This window comes from Arachis hypogaea, chromosome 7 (genome assembly GCF_003086295.3).
Source record: "Arachis hypogaea cultivar Tifrunner chromosome 7, arahy.Tifrunner.gnm2.J5K5, whole genome shotgun sequence".
NCBI lineage: Eukaryota > Viridiplantae > Streptophyta > Magnoliopsida > Fabales > Fabaceae > Arachis > Arachis hypogaea.
The window spans coordinates 15,122,006-15,138,286 of record NC_092042.1 but is presented as its reverse complement, the minus strand read 5'-3'; the positions used below and the strand labels follow the sequence as shown (position 1 = coordinate 15,138,286).

The 16,281-nt window shown below is 33.3% G+C and overlaps 2 protein-coding genes across 16 annotated transcripts; both read left to right on the top strand.

Annotated features, from left to right (window-relative positions):
* Nucleotides 1-4,674: 4,674 nt before the first annotated feature.
* LOC112702599 (adenylate kinase isoenzyme 6 homolog) lies at nucleotides 4,675-10,947 on the top strand. Of its 15 annotated transcripts, none has more exons than XM_072199200.1 (7): nucleotides 4,676-5,143; nucleotides 5,820-6,032; nucleotides 6,948-7,366; nucleotides 8,665-8,764; nucleotides 9,117-9,334; nucleotides 10,378-10,523; nucleotides 10,608-10,947. In XM_072199200.1, exons 5-7 carry the CDS (start codon nucleotides 9,134-9,136, stop codon nucleotides 10,792-10,794), a joined length of 534 nt encoding a protein of 177 aa, XP_072055301.1. In that variant the 5' UTR covers nucleotides 4,676-5,143; nucleotides 5,820-6,032; nucleotides 6,948-7,366; nucleotides 8,665-8,764; nucleotides 9,117-9,133; the 3' UTR covers nucleotides 10,795-10,947. The 15 variants fall into 15 exon arrangements, with proteins under 15 accessions (XP_025609490.1, XP_072055301.1, XP_025609488.1 ...); XM_025753703.2 differs by having other exon boundaries at nucleotides 6,939-7,366; XM_072199194.1 differs by having other exon boundaries at nucleotides 6,939-7,366; nucleotides 8,621-8,764.
* A 2,647-nt stretch (nucleotides 10,948-13,594) lies between these two features.
* Nucleotides 13,595-14,786, top strand: LOC112703987 (DNA-directed RNA polymerases II and IV subunit 5A-like). Its single transcript, XM_025755591.2, has 3 exons — nucleotides 13,595-13,981; nucleotides 14,414-14,527; nucleotides 14,661-14,786. The coding sequence occupies exons 1-3, from the start codon at nucleotides 13,595-13,597 to the stop codon at nucleotides 14,784-14,786; spliced, it is 627 nt and encodes a 208-aa protein (XP_025611376.1).
* The last annotated feature ends 1,495 nt before the right edge of the window (nucleotides 14,787-16,281 follow it).

Here is a 16,281-nt window from a genome sequence, read left to right as displayed (position 1 = left end):
TATTTCGATTGTATTGTTAAGCAAATGATTGCTCAATTTTTTAAAAATATAAAACCTAAAAATAAAATTTTAAATTAGATGTTATTATTTAAATTACTATTCTAGTATTTTAATTTATAAAGTAGATATTTTAAAAATTAATCATATTTTATAATAATAACATATAATTATAATATACAAAAAAAAAAGAACTATCTGTATAGAATATATATTAAAAATAAATTAAATAATACACATATTTATATATAAGTATATAATAATTAATAGATAATTTAATAACTAAGTTTATATACACATTATAGTTTTATTATAAAAATTATTATTATATTATATATATTTTGTTTGTATTGTCAAAATCTTTTAGATTTGTCACTCGTAATAAAAACATATTCTAAGATCATTAGTATAGGATTATCTTATTATAAGAAAACAATAAAATGGAGCCAAAAATTTTAAATGTGGTCTAAAATGTCTTTAAAGATGAAATTAAAGGGGAATGGATTAAAATGGTAAATGATAATATATATTCAAATGAGAATCCATGAATTTAGTATAAAAAATGAGAATGCATGAACATAGAGTAATCGTGTATTTATTAAATGTATGTAGATAATTCAAACCAATAAAGATTAACGGAAGAGATGATATATAAATATAGGCATAATAATTCTGGGTCATCAATTTGACTACGTGAATTAAAAAAAAAGTAATAATTAAGAGTCTTAATTTATTTTTTAATATTTAAAATTATAAAATTTTAAATATATATTACTTTTTTATCCCAAAAAAATTATTATTCTTTTAATTTTTAAATAAAAATTTTGAGCTTTTTATTTGTTTGATGTTTTAAAAATATATATTGAGATTTTCACATTTTTAAATATTAAGAGAATAATTAAAATAATAAAATTAAAAGTTCCATTTATAATTATCTTTTAAAAAAATACAATTGGAATGGTAAACATCACTATGTCCAAAATTGAAACAAGTAATAATTTGTCATATTTTCTATAAGTATATATTGGGGTGCTTCTAGAAGACATAGTGATAAGCAAGTATTCATAAAGTAAGTGACATTGATTTTTAGATTTGTTGTTGCGTCATGCGTGCGTGATACTTTTACCTGATGTATATTTTCATTTTTATTAGGGGTGATAAAGCGGGTTAGTTCGTCTCGTTCTGTCCTGTTCTGTCAAAGTCCGTCTAAATATGAAATGGGCCGATCCGTCCCGCTAAACTAATATGGACTCAACTTGCTATTCTGCTCTGTTAAAGGACAGATTGGCGGGTTGACAGACCGGTCCACCCTTTTTTTTATCAATTTTTTTATAATAAAATTCAATAAAATTCAATTTAACATACTATAATTAGTAAGTACTAACAATTATTTTACTTTATAATAAAATTATTCTATCAAATTTATTTTTTAATATATAGAATAATATCTTAAATTAATTATTAATCCATAAAAAAATTATAATTAACCATAATAACTTTTTTGATTGAAATTAACAATAATAAAAATAACATAACAAATAATAAGTCTCAAAGTCTCAAACATAAGTGCATAATAATAATAAAACAAACATATAATCCACACATAAATTCTACCATAATTAAAACAAAACACAACATAATTAATAAATCAACAAGACATAAAAAAAATCCTTAAATCAACACACATAAATCAATTATCAACTTCTAAATCAATAAAATTTGAATCTGATCCAGAAGTTAAAACATCACATCTCCTAACACCTTGAGGATTCACATCTTCACCTTCGCCTTCACCTCCTATGCACTTCCTATGCACATTTTAACAATAAACCCCAATAAAAAGCAAAAGTTCATCCCAAAATAGTTGAACATATATAGTATAAAAGATCAAAGATCAGAGTATAAAATCATAACCAAACTTGCGGAGCAATTTCATTTGTTTAGAAGAATAAAAACATAACAAAAGAAGCACAAATCATATATCAGAAAAATTTGCGAAAAAACTACCATTTATACCCATGAATTTTGTGAACGCTGACAAAAGTACCCATCAAACAAGAAAATTAACGTTGTACCCATGAAAGATGGGTTATGTGTGACAATAGTACCCAAACCGTAATTTTTTGTTAACTTTTTAATAAAATTTCCAAATTACCTCTTTTATCTTCTTCCCCAAATTCGGAATATTAATTATCTGAGGTTATTGTTCAAATATTATGGATTTGTAGATTTGGTGTAGAAAAAGAAAAAAAAGTTTGAAATTAACAAAAAAAAACATACATTTTGGTTTCTTGGTGTCATGGTGGGAACAAAGGCGCAGAACCAAGAGCCTTTGGGAACGGAAGGAAGGATAGGTCGAAGATAGAAGATGTGATAACCTCGATCACATTTGTTGCAGAGGAGAAGTTTCGCTGGAAACTCACCGGAGGAGCAGCACTTGCTGATGATATCGTCGTCGAAGGTGGGCTTGGGATCGGAGTGTGGGTCCTTCTTCACCCTGCATTTCCCTGGCCATGGCTTCAATCATACTCGGCATGTTCAGAAGCTCATCCTCATCGATGTATCCCACCACCATTATTTCTCCTTGTTCTCCAGTACTCAAAGTGAAACAAGATCCTTCAACAATAACGTTATTACCACCACAATCTTCTAGAGGGTTCTGCGGTGGCCTCAGAAGCCTAGCCTGAGCAGCGACGGCGGCTGCAATGTGAATATCAGTCCACCAAATGGCATGAAGATACTCTAACAACAGCTCCTTTTTCTACAAATCGACGACGCTGAGTAGTGTTTGGAGTCACCGTTTGAAAGAGACCGTGGTCACTGGCCTCTTGTTGGCTCTGGTTGCTGAATTCTGCTATTTATAGCTTTGGAATAAGAACAACAATATTAAGGTTGAAGAGGTTGAAGAGTTTGAAAAGGGTATGCTTTCTTAGTGTTGTTGTTGCATCCGAAGAAGAAAGAAACAACAAGGGTAATGATGTTAAAGTTAATTTGGATTTAGATTTGGAGAACAAATTAGGATTGGAATAAAGAGAGATAGAGGTTGAGGATAAAGGTTGGAGGAAGACATCAGGTGCTTGGTCTTGAGGGAATGGTGACTGGTGGAGGCAAAGGAAGACGAAAGATGAGGGAATGGTCTCGTGGCAGTTTTGTCTGCATTCTCTCGTGGCAGTTCCGTCTGCATTCTCTCGTGGCAGTTCCCTCTGCGTTCCGTGGCAGTTACATCTGCATTCTCTCGTGGCAGTCCCGTCAGCGTTTTCTCGTGATAGTTACGTCTGCCTTCTCTCGTGGCAGTTTCGTCTGTGTTTTCTTGTGGTAGTTTCGTCTGCGTTTCTTTCTGACAGTTCCGTCTGCGTTTTTCTCAAACATCGGCAGTTCCATCTGCGCTTCCTTCAGACAAGCGACAATTCCATCTGCGCTTCCTTCAGACTAGCGGCAATTTCGTCTGCGCTTCCTTCAGACTAGCGGCAGTTCCGTCTGCGCTTCCTTCAGACAAGCGGCAGTTCCGTCTGCGCTTCCTTCTGCAGTTTCGTCTGCACCCGTTTTATCAATTTATGCAGTTTTTTTCTCTTTATTTCGTTGTTTTAAATAAGTTTCAAACTCAAGTTGTCACTTGAGTTTGAGGGGGGATGTTAGAATATTATTAGGATCAATTAGGATCAATTAGTATTATTTAGTACATCTAAATATTTATTATAGGAGATTACGTCCTTATTATTACGATTCTCTTAGTACCTATAAATATCCTTTCATATTGTATCATTCTAGACAACTTGAGTAGACAATTTGAATACAGTCAATAATACACAAATCCTTTCTCTAGTTTAGTCTCTTGTTTCTAACAGGTACAACATTAATTTTCTTGTTTAATGGGTACTTTTTTTAGTGTTCGCAAAATTTATGGGTACAAATGGTAATTTTTCCAAAATTTGCATTGTCGTTAGAGACGAATTCAAGGAGAGAAATTGTGACTGTAAGCAGGAACGAATGAAGCCACTTATAAAGGTGACTAAACCTTAATTTGAGCTAAATCTGAAGAAGTTTCTCGATATTAGTAAGAAGCTTGAAAGAGTTTGGCCCAATTATTTGGACCAGAATCAGATTTTTTTGAGTTTGTTGAGGATATAAATGGTATTTTCTCAAACAGGGAAGCTGAACTGCTGAAGTACGTTCTGAAAATCGGTTCCATCTGCAAGTAAATCCAGTCTAAAAACCGGTGTTGAATCAGAAAATGAGAAAACCAATTCAGAACCGGCAACTCAGATTGACCGAAAACAGGCTGGTTTTCCAGTGAGAGAAAAACGACGTTGTTTTGGATCTGGAGAAAAGACACTTACGGATAAACCCTAATTCTTAAATGAAATCCCTTCTCACTCTCCTAGCCAATGTTCTGAAAATCGGTTCGAACCGGCCAGTCGAACCGGTCAAATCGTGAACCGGACCAAAAAGCGATTCGGTCAATCAACGAAACCGTAAAATCCAATGTTCTGAAAACCAGACCGGACCGGCCGGTTCGACCGGTTTAACCGCGAACCGGAGACATAAACGGTTTGGTTTGATGTCTAAAACCGGAAATTATAAAATCGGATATAAACCGTTAAACCGGACAAAAACCGGCCGGTCAAACCGGAACCGGAACCGCCCGGTTTGAATAAAACGGCGCCGTTTCGCGCTTAACGGGAGAAACAAAACGCCCTTCACCATCTCCTTCCTTATTCCTTCGAGCAGAAGTGCAGAACACGCTTGGCCTCAACCAGGGAAAAACCCTAGCCGCCACCACCGCCACCACCGCCGCAGGGAGGAGCCGTGTTTGCCGCCGTCCGTCGCAGTCAGGGGCTTGTCTCCTCGAGTCTTCGTGCGTCACAGTCAGGGGAGTTCTCCAAGTCTTCGATCTGTTCGCAGTAACCAGTCGCAGGCGCACTGCTTCTTCCTTGAGCTCGGCCGCCGTCGTGTTATCGCCGTTGTTTGTCACTGTTGTTTGTCGCCATCTGTAGCAGTCAGGGGTTTGTCACCAAGGAGTCTCTCTTCGTCTGTTGGCATTATCCAAGTCAAACCCCCTGTTCGCTGTCTTTTTCCTCGCTCGGCGCCCATCCTCCATCGGATTCGTCCTGCTTGCCGTCGTCTTGTCGCCGTCGCCCTCTCGAAGGTCAGTGGCTTTGGTGTGCCTTTGTTCTTCGTTTTTCGTTTTATTATGTGACTCTCTGTTCTGAAATCAACAAATCATTCAATGATGATAGGGTTTTGTGTTTTTGTTGAAAGCATTGATTTTCTCTGGCTTTGGCTTTCTGCTGTGGCTTCTGGCTTCTAGTGTGTTGTTGTGTGTTTTGTGGCTCCACTGTGCAACTGCTGCTGCATTGTGTTTTTGTTGAAATCATAAACAATTAATAGCAAAATTTTCAATATACAATAGAAACCATAAACGATTTTCTATTATGTTTTTGTTGCTGTAACTTGAATTTGTTGCTGAATTTGTTGCTTCCCAGTCACATAATCAGAACAGAATGCTCATTCAGTGCTTGGTTGATTGGCTTTGCTTTCTGATTGTATTTGATGATAAATTTTAAATTGATAGCTTTTAAATTTTAAATTTGCACTGCCTATGTTACTGATTCACTGTTCCTTCAATGCTTTTTATTGTTGTTAATGATTGTGATGAGCTTTGTTAAAATTGGGTTGAAAACTGTTAAATCTTTCTCCATTTTTCATTGTTCTTAGCTTCTGTGAATAATAACATGCTTGTCGATCCTCCTATTTTTATTGTGATTACTGATTTACTGATTTGAGGTTAGTGGAAAGTTGAGTATGTGTTACTCTGTTTTCAGGGATTTCAGGTTGAACTTCCGAGGTTGGTGGAAATGGAAGCTCTAATATTTTTGTCAAGCTGAATATGCAATCCTCTGCACCAAATTGTGGGAGACATTAATGGGCAAGTGGGGCTGCACCAATTAGATTCAATACATCTAATGTGATCAAGTGGAAGGAAGCAAAACTGCAAAACAAAACCAGGGGTTGCAAAATACAAAAATAAATTGAAGGTAGCTGGTATACATTTAGTTTGATCAATGCTGATTTACTGATTTCCTGATTACTGATTTGAGGTTAGTGGAAAGTTGAGTCTGTGTTACTCTTTTAGGGATTTGAGGTTGAATTTGTGATTTGTGATTTCTTGGGTCTTTTGTAATGCTGCTGATTTGAGTTTGAAATTTGTGATTATTGATTGTGGCTTGTTAAGCTGCTGTTGTTAACTTGTTATGCACTTATACTGCTGTTTTGTTATGGAATTATGGCACTGAGTGTTTTGAATTTTGAATTTTGAATTTGTGATTTGTGATTTGTGATTTGTAATTTTGTTATGCCGCTGTTTTGAATTAATTTAGGGGTGATTATTTGTTATGCTACTGTTTTGAATTAATTTAGGAGTGATTAATGATTATTTCTAGTTGTATTGTTGCTGTTTGCACCATTGCTCTTTTCACTATTTAACTTTGTATTTTGATAAGATCATATGGATTTGGTTGACATTTCATATAATGTTTTAAATTTGGAAGATATTTAAGATTTATATTAGACTATAATTATATTTTATAATGTTTATATATAATTTATTTATTATTTTATTCTGAAACGGTTTTTTCGGTTGAACCATCGGTTGAACCGGTTGGACCAATGAACCAGTGAACCAGTAACTAGAGCGGTTTGATGACCGGTCCGGTTTTCCGAACCTTGGTAAAATCTAAAAATTGGAATTAAACCGGTGAACCGGCCGGTAACCGGTCGGTCAAACCGAACCGTGATCCGGCCGGTTTTTTGGCTGGCAACAAAACGCTACCGTTTTTTGCCTCTGAAACCCTAAATGGCTAAATCAGTTACCATATGTGCAAAGCAAATCCCTAATTGCCTTCTCTGCTTCTCATTCATCGAGCTTCACTGCTTCACTGAAGCTGCTTCAGAGGTGATTATGTGAAGTGAACTGAGAACGTCCAACGCCTCACTCTCACACGGGTCGAGCCACCGCAGAGCCGTCGAGAACTGAGAACGCGCTAGCCTCTCTCTGTCTCTCACACTCAGTCCACAGCTCCTGGTCCTCCCTTACTTCCGTCCAGCCACCGCCTGCTATCGTCGCCGTCGGAACGTCCAGCTTCGAAGAGCCACCGCCTGCTTCCTCACTTCCCCTTCATCGCGCAGCAGCCGTCGCAACCTTCCTTCCTCTCCATCGCGCAGCCACCGGGCGAACGTGGAAGCCTCAGTCGCGCAGTCACTGTCCGTCGGCGCCAGCTTTGGTCCACTGCAGCCACTGCCTGTTCGAAGGCCGTTCGAAGCCCATTCGAAGGTGAAACTTGTCGTGGTGTTCAAGGATTCTAGCTTCTAGGTAATTTTTTTAACTATAATTGAATAATTTGTTGTTACTGTGAAGTTCTGTGAATTGTGAACCGTGAACTGTGAGCTATGCTATGATTTAGATTTTTTATTTTTCTGTGAACTGTGAACTGAACTGTGAACTTTGTTGAATGATTGTTGAATAATTATGAATAATTATTGTTAGTTAAGTTGTGAATTTTGTTGTTGTAACTTGTTACTAGGTTGAATTATTATCGAATAATTTTGACTTATGAGATTATTGGGTTAGAATGATTTGCTGTGGGTTCTTGTGAACCTGTGATTTTGTACTTGTTAATTCGTTAAATAGTTGTTGTGATTCTTGCAATTGAGATTATTGGGTTGTTTTGCACTTCTCACATTGTTAATTTGCTAAATTGTTGCTGTTATTGTGATTCTTCATTCTTGAGATTGAAATTGTCTTTGTTTTTTGTTATTGGGTTGCTGGATTTTCTATTTGGATTTTGTACTTGTTGGTTCGTTAAATTGTTGTGATTCTTGAAAGTTAAAATTGAGATTATTGGGTTGCTTTGTTCTTATCAAATTGTTAATTTGCTAATTTACTGGTGTTATTGTGATTCTTGAGATTGAGATTGTCTTTATTTTTTGTTATTGGGTTGCTGAATTTTCTATTCGGATTTTTTGTAATAATAATTGTTGAAACATTGATTAATTGTTGGTTCTAAACCTTGTTGTTGATTGCTTGAAGCATGATTAATTTTTGAAGCATTGATTGATTAATTGATTAGGGTAGGGTTGTGTTGTGTGGTTCCAAGATGATATGATTGTTTTGCACTTTTGCTTTGCGATGCTTGCTGGTTGTTATTTGATCTCACCGCATTTCAGCATTTGATCAATGAAATGTTTTGCAAACATTCAGTTTTGGTTTGCATTTCCATATATTGACTTGGATTTATACCTTACTAAAAGTTGTCCAACGGAATAAGTCAAGCTGATCTCATGAAAATTTCAAACGACTAATAAGATTGAATGACAAACCTGAATCAATTGGATGTTGGCATTTTATGTTTGGTTAGTTGTTTTTATTATTTGACTTTTGAGTTTGTATTTGAATGAGATCATAACATTATAGTTTATGTAGTACTTTTAATTTGGATGATATTTTAAAGTTTATGTTAGAATATAATTATGTTTTAATATGTTTATTTATATTTTATTTATTATTTTATTATAAAACGGTTTTTTCGGTTCAACCACGGTCGAAACGGTTGAACCTATGAACCAGTGAACCAGTAACTAAAGCGGTTCGATGATCGGTTCGGTTTTCAGAACCTTGCTCCTAGCAGTGAAGTTCTCCAGCCTCTTTTCCTTCCGGTCGCCGTCGTCGCCTCCTTCCCGCGCTGACATCCAGTCGCTTCATTTCCGTTAGGTCCTCTACTCCTCTTTGATCCCTTGCTGTGTTGTTGGTTTTTCTTATTTGTGCTGAGTTGTTCGGTTTTTGTGATTTTTTTCTTACTTCTTATTTTTTATTTTTTTGGTGATCAAGTCTGCATCTGGCTTTGTTTTATAATTCTTAATTTTATGCCTTTTGCTATTTTAGCATGCATGATTATGTGTGTTTCCCTTGTTTATGTCATGATGATTAGTGATTTAATATTAGTTCTCAAAATATTTGTATCCCCCTGTTGTAGTTTTAATTGAATGAAGCACTTCAGAATGTAACAATCGATGTGGCATGAGCTGAAACAGTGTTCTCCAATTGAATTTCTTTTTTTTTGCAGGTTTTTGGGTTGTAGTGATGGTGGAGGAAAGTGGGAGGAGGAAGAGGCCAAACATTCTGGTGACGGGTACCCCGGGGACGGGGAAGACTACCACATGTACTGCTCTAGCTGAAGCCACACAGCTTCGCCACATCAATGTTGGGGATTTAGTCAGAGACAAGAACTTACATGATGGCTGGGATGATGAGCTTGATTGTTTTGTCCTTAATGAAGACTTGGTAACTTATTACCCCCTTTTCTCTTTTGGTATTTAAAAAAAAAAAATCATTCAAATATTAAGATGCATGAGGATTAATAATCAAATTGTAAGTAATGATCTATACATATATATGTTCTCTTATATGGGTTTTGATGAAGTTTTTAATTATAAATTCATTTTGTGTTGTGGATGTTCTTAGATAGTAACTAAGCCCGTGTTTACATAGCCGGTCCCAAATTTGGAAAAACAAGGAGGGTTGTATTTGGCTTGCGACATTACATAAAGCTTTGTTGCATCCCTATGCATGGTCAAGATGCAAAGATGTTTGAATCCATGTAGGGTTATATTAGACATGTGACAACTAATGTAAAATTATGTGTCATTCCAATACATGGACATGATGCAATGACGTCTTGGATCTATTTAGCAAATCCCACCCAGTGAGAAAGGTTTTAAGTGTTGTGTTAAAATGATGTCCGTAGGTAGTTGGTCAGCTGATTTCATGTAGACTATTAACTTAATGACAATGATGGTGGTCAGATGGTTAGTATCCAAGTTAAGGTGATATTATAGATAGGTTGTTCATGGAATTGGGAAAACCCCCCTTCATTGATAGGAAAGATGCTTGCTGCTTAATGTTGTAATATTAATATTTGTGAATTATTTTCTAATGTCTGTTTGAATTTACTCAGTGCAATATTTGGTTTTACGGGGATATAAAGAACAGTTTATACACTTCTTTATAGGACACAAGTCATTTTGCTTTTTCAAAGTTGATTTCATTTTAGGTCCTACAATGTACATATAGTGTCAGGAGACATATTTCAATGCTATATATTCTTTTTGCACTAATCTTTTTTATTCCTTTCTCCTCCTTTCATTGCATTTGGTAGCAATTCTTGAGAATTTTCCTATAGATTTGGTATTAAGCATAGGAATATACATGTCCTATTTGGTACTAAGATCTTTGGTAGTTTCGAGTTATATGAACCATTTTTTTCATGTTATCCTCAGTGCTAATGCATTTCTCATCATATTGTGTTTCCTTGCTTGGTGTTTAAGGTCTGTGATGAGCTTGAGGATCAAATGGAAGAAGGGGGAAATATAGTGGATTATCATGGGTGTGATTTCTTCCCTGAGCGATGGTTTGATTGCGTTGTTGTACTTCAAACTGATAACACCGTGCTGTATGACCGCTTGAGTAGGAGGTAGGGAAGCACTTATTGATTGTTGATATTTGCTATTTTTGCTAGGGTGTTTCATCAAATTCACTTCCTTCATCTTTGTGACAGAGGTTACAATGAATCAAAGCTTTCTAACAACATAGAATGTGAAATCTTTCAAGTTCTACTTGAGGAAGCTAAAGAAAGTTACCCAGAGGACAGAGTGGTTGCTATGAAGAGTGACACCATTGAAGATATTAATAGAAATGTTTCAACTTTGACGGATTGGGTAAGAAATTGGCATCCTACATCCTAGATTCCTAGTCATATAAAAAAGGGGAGAAAATGGAAAAGAAAAGATATTAATTTGTAGAAACTTTCATGTAACAGTGTGATAAAAAAGAAATATGGATTATGGATATTTATGTTGAACTGCTACATGGATATGCAGTGTTGCTGATTCGTCTTACTCGTGTCAAGTGTTATGAGTTGGTCTTTTTGGAAGAAAATACAAAAAAAAAATACAATTTAATATCCGGAAAATAGCAGATTACAACGCTTGTTTCATTAGAAATTTAAGAGTAAGAACTTGCGTGGTAAATGATAGTAGTTACAGCCACGTACCATTTTTGTATTGAATAGTTGCGTTGGTTTTCCATGGTTAAAGAAACGCAAAAAAATTTACATTCATCTGTTATTTACTTATTTAAATTAGATATCAATTTGATTCAATAAAAATTTAAAAGGCCGATTTAATTTTCGTGCTATTTGGTTAACCAATTTAAATATTAATACAGCAATTGTCTCATGATCTAAATTAGTATGTTTATAAAATTGTGTACCTTTTTTTTCCGAGTAAACTGCAAAAATAATATCTGAAAGTTTATATTGCTATAAAAAAATAATCTCAAGATGTTAACGATAAATAAATTTTGGAAAGATTTAAAATATAACAAAACAAACTAAATATTAAATATATATTCTAAAAAAATTTTAAAAATTATATTTTGATAAAAAATTTTGCAAACATTATTAAAAAAATAAAATTATTTTATTCTTAAATTTTAGTAATTTTATATCAAGTGAACATTTAAAAAAATATTTTGTTGTGAATGATGACATCATTTTGAAAAATAAAAAAAGAAATTGTAAAGATCAAATTTTTACAAAAATTGTGTCTCTTAAATATTTATTCAAATGTTGTCATATTTTTGCAAAAATTGTGTCTCTTAAATATTTATTCAAATGTTGTCATAAAAATTTAGATTAAATGGATAAGTTCGGTAAATAGAAGTTCTTTTTGTCCCTCATAAAAAATATATTATTTATTACTTATTTTTATTATATTTTCAAATCATTATTATTTTGTCGATAATATTTTTATGATTTTTTTTTTGTTGGTATCTAAATCTTTTAGATACCGAATTAATAATTTTTTTTTTCATAACACAGGTTGACGGTCAAATAACAAAATGATTAAATTCTCTGTTGATAAAACAACTTGGTATAGAGTTTTAAAAATTTGACTTAAAATTTTAAGTATAAAAAAATACTTTTTTTTTGTTGTGATAGCAATATATTTTTGTCAACTCCGTTACGTCTATATTTTTTATAATAAATATTATTTTGACATCAATATTTTTTAATAATTAAATATATATTTTTTATTTTATTAATTAAAAATAATTTAAATACACAATAAATTAATAATTATATTTTTATACATGCATTTTCTATTTTTACAAATAGATATATACATTTTTAATTGAAAATAGTTGTTAAACGGGCCTAAACTCTATTTATTAGGGATAGTAATAGAGCATAACATAGTGGGGGTGGAAGATATTTTTTTGTTCTCTGTTTTCACCCCTAAATTTATTTTTCATCCTCGCTCTAATTTCTATCATGAGAGAATATTGCTCTACATTTTTATTTTTTGTGGATATACATTTTCTGCGGACCCTATTTTTCATATTCCTATATTCATTTATATAAAAGTTCTAATGATTTTTTTAAAAAAAATAGAAAACATTATTACAATATACAAGTACGCATTGGTGAAAAAGGAGAGTGACAAAGGATATGGTTATAATATTATGGGAGATTGGAATTTACGAGTTTTGGCCTTTTGAGACTACCGAAGAGTGAAACGACGCAATGTTAGGATTACGAGGAAGATGAAAGATACTTATGAAATTATGATTAAGTTTTTCAATATATATATATATGGCATGTGAAAATGACTAAAAAATTTACATTAAAAATAAATTAAGAATATTTAAATAAATTTAATAATTCAGAAATTAACCGAACAAACGAAAATCTGCTTCGAGAGAATTTTAGCCTCTCGTTTCTATCTCTGCAAAAAAAAAAAATTATTTTTAAAAATTTATTTGGAACAATTTTCACGTAGATTTCTACATTTGGAAGAATTCTATCAATAAAACTGCATATAAAAAAAATATAATTATAAGTCAAAAACTCAGACAAAAAATTATCCAGATTATTATAGCTTAATGTTGTTATTGTGAAATTACACTACGCCCCCTCCTTTCCCGCCAAAACATTTCTTCAATTCTGCTCTCAAAAACCCTTCTTAAACCCCGTAACTGAAAGGGTTAACTAACTCACTAACCTCTTAACAAACTATGATGCCTAAGCTTAACAAACTATTAACAGACTCAATAACTCTCTCTCTCTCTCTCTCTCTCTCTCTCTTTCTCTCTCTCACTCAGCAACAACATTTACCTGTGCGCATTCTGTGGCTTGGCTTCTCCACCGTACAGTTTAGCGTTACACACTTCTATTTGGTAAGACGCATTTGCATTTGCATTTTCATCCTTATTTGTTAACTTAATTATGAAGTTTTTGCTTACTTAGGGTTTGAGTGATTTATTGATGAAAGATTTATCTGTTTCTGGTATAATCCATTTACATTCTTCTCAAATGATCGTATTCGTTAATAGTTATTGTGCAGGAACAGTTTTCCCCTTTTTTCTTTCTGTATTTTGGGAATTCTTTCTGAACATTTTCAAAAATCTGGCTACGTTATGTTTGCTGCAATGTGCTTTATAATTCGTTGTTTGGTTGCTGGTGATAGAGGAAGAAGAAGAAGGATGGTTCTGTCGGAAGATGAAGTCAAGAACCTCTATAGAATCAGGAAGACGGTGCTGCAAATGCTGAGGGATAGGGGTTACCTCGTTAGTGATCTTGAGATCAACAATACTATAGAAGAGTTCAAGAAAGAATTTGACAACTTCGTGGGAAAGGATAGGGAAGATCTTGTTATCAACAAATGCAAGAAAGACAATCCTTCTGAGCAGATCTATGTCTTCTTCCCCAGCAAGCGCAAGGTTGGCGTCGGAGAAATAAAAGCCTACACCAAGCGCATGCACTCTCAGAAAGTTTTTAATGCAATCTTGGTTTGTCAAGAGAAGATAACAGAGTTTGCCCAAAGAAGTATCACTGAAATTTCTTCCCAATTTCACTGGGTGGTTTTCCAGGTTTTCCTGCCTGCTTTTTTCCCCCCATAATTTTGATATTCAATATCTGCAATAGTTTGTATTGAATTTGGAATACACTAGTCATTGTTAAATGAATCATAGGATTTTATACTTAGAAACTTTTTGTTCTTTTATGTTTTTAAGTTTTATAAGCATAGGGATAATTAAAGACAGTTCAGGTTATCCATATGCTTTACTTTTGATCTTGTGATTGGAAGTTTTTACCAAGAGATATATGTGCAAATATCAAAATACATAGTGCTTTAGTTATACTTTATAATGGTTAAGATTTTCAATTCTTTTTTTCCATTGTCTTTCGTAGTTAGTAGGTTTCGGTGCTGCAGATATGGTTGCTTTGGTCTGTTTGTATTCTTTATAGCTTACTGCTTCATATGCATTTTCGTTTTATAAGAATACCCGCTGATGATACAGGAAAACGAACTTCTGTTCAACGTAACAGAGCACGAACTTGTCCCTGTACATCAAGTACTCACCGATGCAGAAAAGAACGCTTTGCTTGAGAAATACACTCTGGAAGGGACTCAGGTAATGTTAATTTTTGACTTTCTAGCTAACCTTTGTTGTATGAAGATAAAAATGCTGTCTACTGTTTCAGTGATCAGGATATCACTCTAAAATGCTGCTTGAATCCTAATATTCTTTTATCGGGCTGCCTCAGCTACCTAAAATCCAGGTGGATGACCCTGTTGCAAGATATTACGGACTGAAGCCCGGACAAGTTGTCAAGATAATCAAGCCAAGCGAGACTGCAGGCAGATATGTTACCTACAGATATGTTGTATAGGAATTTCCTTCTACATTTGCAGAGTTTATATACAGTGGTACATTTGCACTAGGTTGTCTACTGATAGATACTTGTGAGAAGCATGGACAGGACTACATACATAGCAATCTTTTTTTCTTTTTTGTAAATAAAAGAACATAACATATCTGCAGGCAGATATGTTACCTACAGATATGTTACATGGGAATTTCCTTCTACATTTGCTGAGTTTATATGTAGTAGTACATCTGCACTAGGTTGTATACTGATAGATACTTGTGAGAAGCATGCACAAGAATACATACATAGCAATCCTTTTTTTTTTTGTGTAAAAAAAATGAACTTTTTGCTCTACATAACAGGAGAAACATGTTATTCTTGAACCTGGGTAATCCAAATTTTCACAGTTGTTGCTGTGGTGGTTTCCAATGTTGTGCAAAGCAATTTTGTTGTGTGCTTTTCCCTTCTTTTAGGTTGTCTACTGAATTGCTCTATTTCTTATAGGTTGCCAGACAATAGAGACTTGAGACCATCAAACTTTGATAAAGTTTCTACGATTATCTCATCTACTGATCTACACAACAAGAAGTCAAGAAGGGTTTTAAAAATTTTAAGTTTTCCCTTTACTTTCTTTTCCTTTTCTCCAAATTTTTCTTTCTCTTCGAACTTGTAAATACAAGATGAAATCCGACACTTTTTAGTAAAAAAGTAAAATATTTATCATACATTTAACTATTGCACACATTACATTAAAATGCACCTAGTTTATATAATAAAACTGTATATTAAAAGGAGGACTTAATTGTAAATAAAAATTAGATATCAAAAGTTTTGTGTCCACAAGGTATACAAGGTAGATAGAATCTTCTAATAAAAAATAAGTTAATTAATTTTATAATTTTTTTTTAGATAAGAGGATTCTATAATTCAAATCATAATATGATTTTATATTTACATATTTAATTTATTCTTTTATATAAAATCTGAATTTCGCTATCTTACTTGCATATATTATTGTATATTTTAAATATTTTTATAGTGAAATTACATTTCCCATGCCCTGCCAAAATATTGGCTTTTTTAAAATAAAAATTCTTTATATACTACTTATTTTAATAAAAAGAAAAAATACATTTTTGTGTATTATTTTTCACTTATGAAAGTAAAGTATTTTCACAGGTTTAGACAACAAAATTAAGGTAAGAAGAAAGTTTGAAGTGCTGCAAAATTGTGAATAAATCCATTCTATTTCACATAGACTAAAGTTGATTTGTTCATATTATATTTTCTTCTTTAATTTTATTATGAAATTGGAAAATAATATGCGGAAACCTAATTCTTACAATAAGTAAATAAGGATTTTTTTAATTAAAATAAAAAAAGCACCAATAAAATATCTTTGTTCTCCATCTTTTCCTCAAAAATCAAAATAAGAAACCCTTCTCATGTTTGGAAGAGTATCTCAAAGGCTTTTGGTGCTCTTAAGGATGCCTTCTCTTGGTGCGTTGGGTCACTT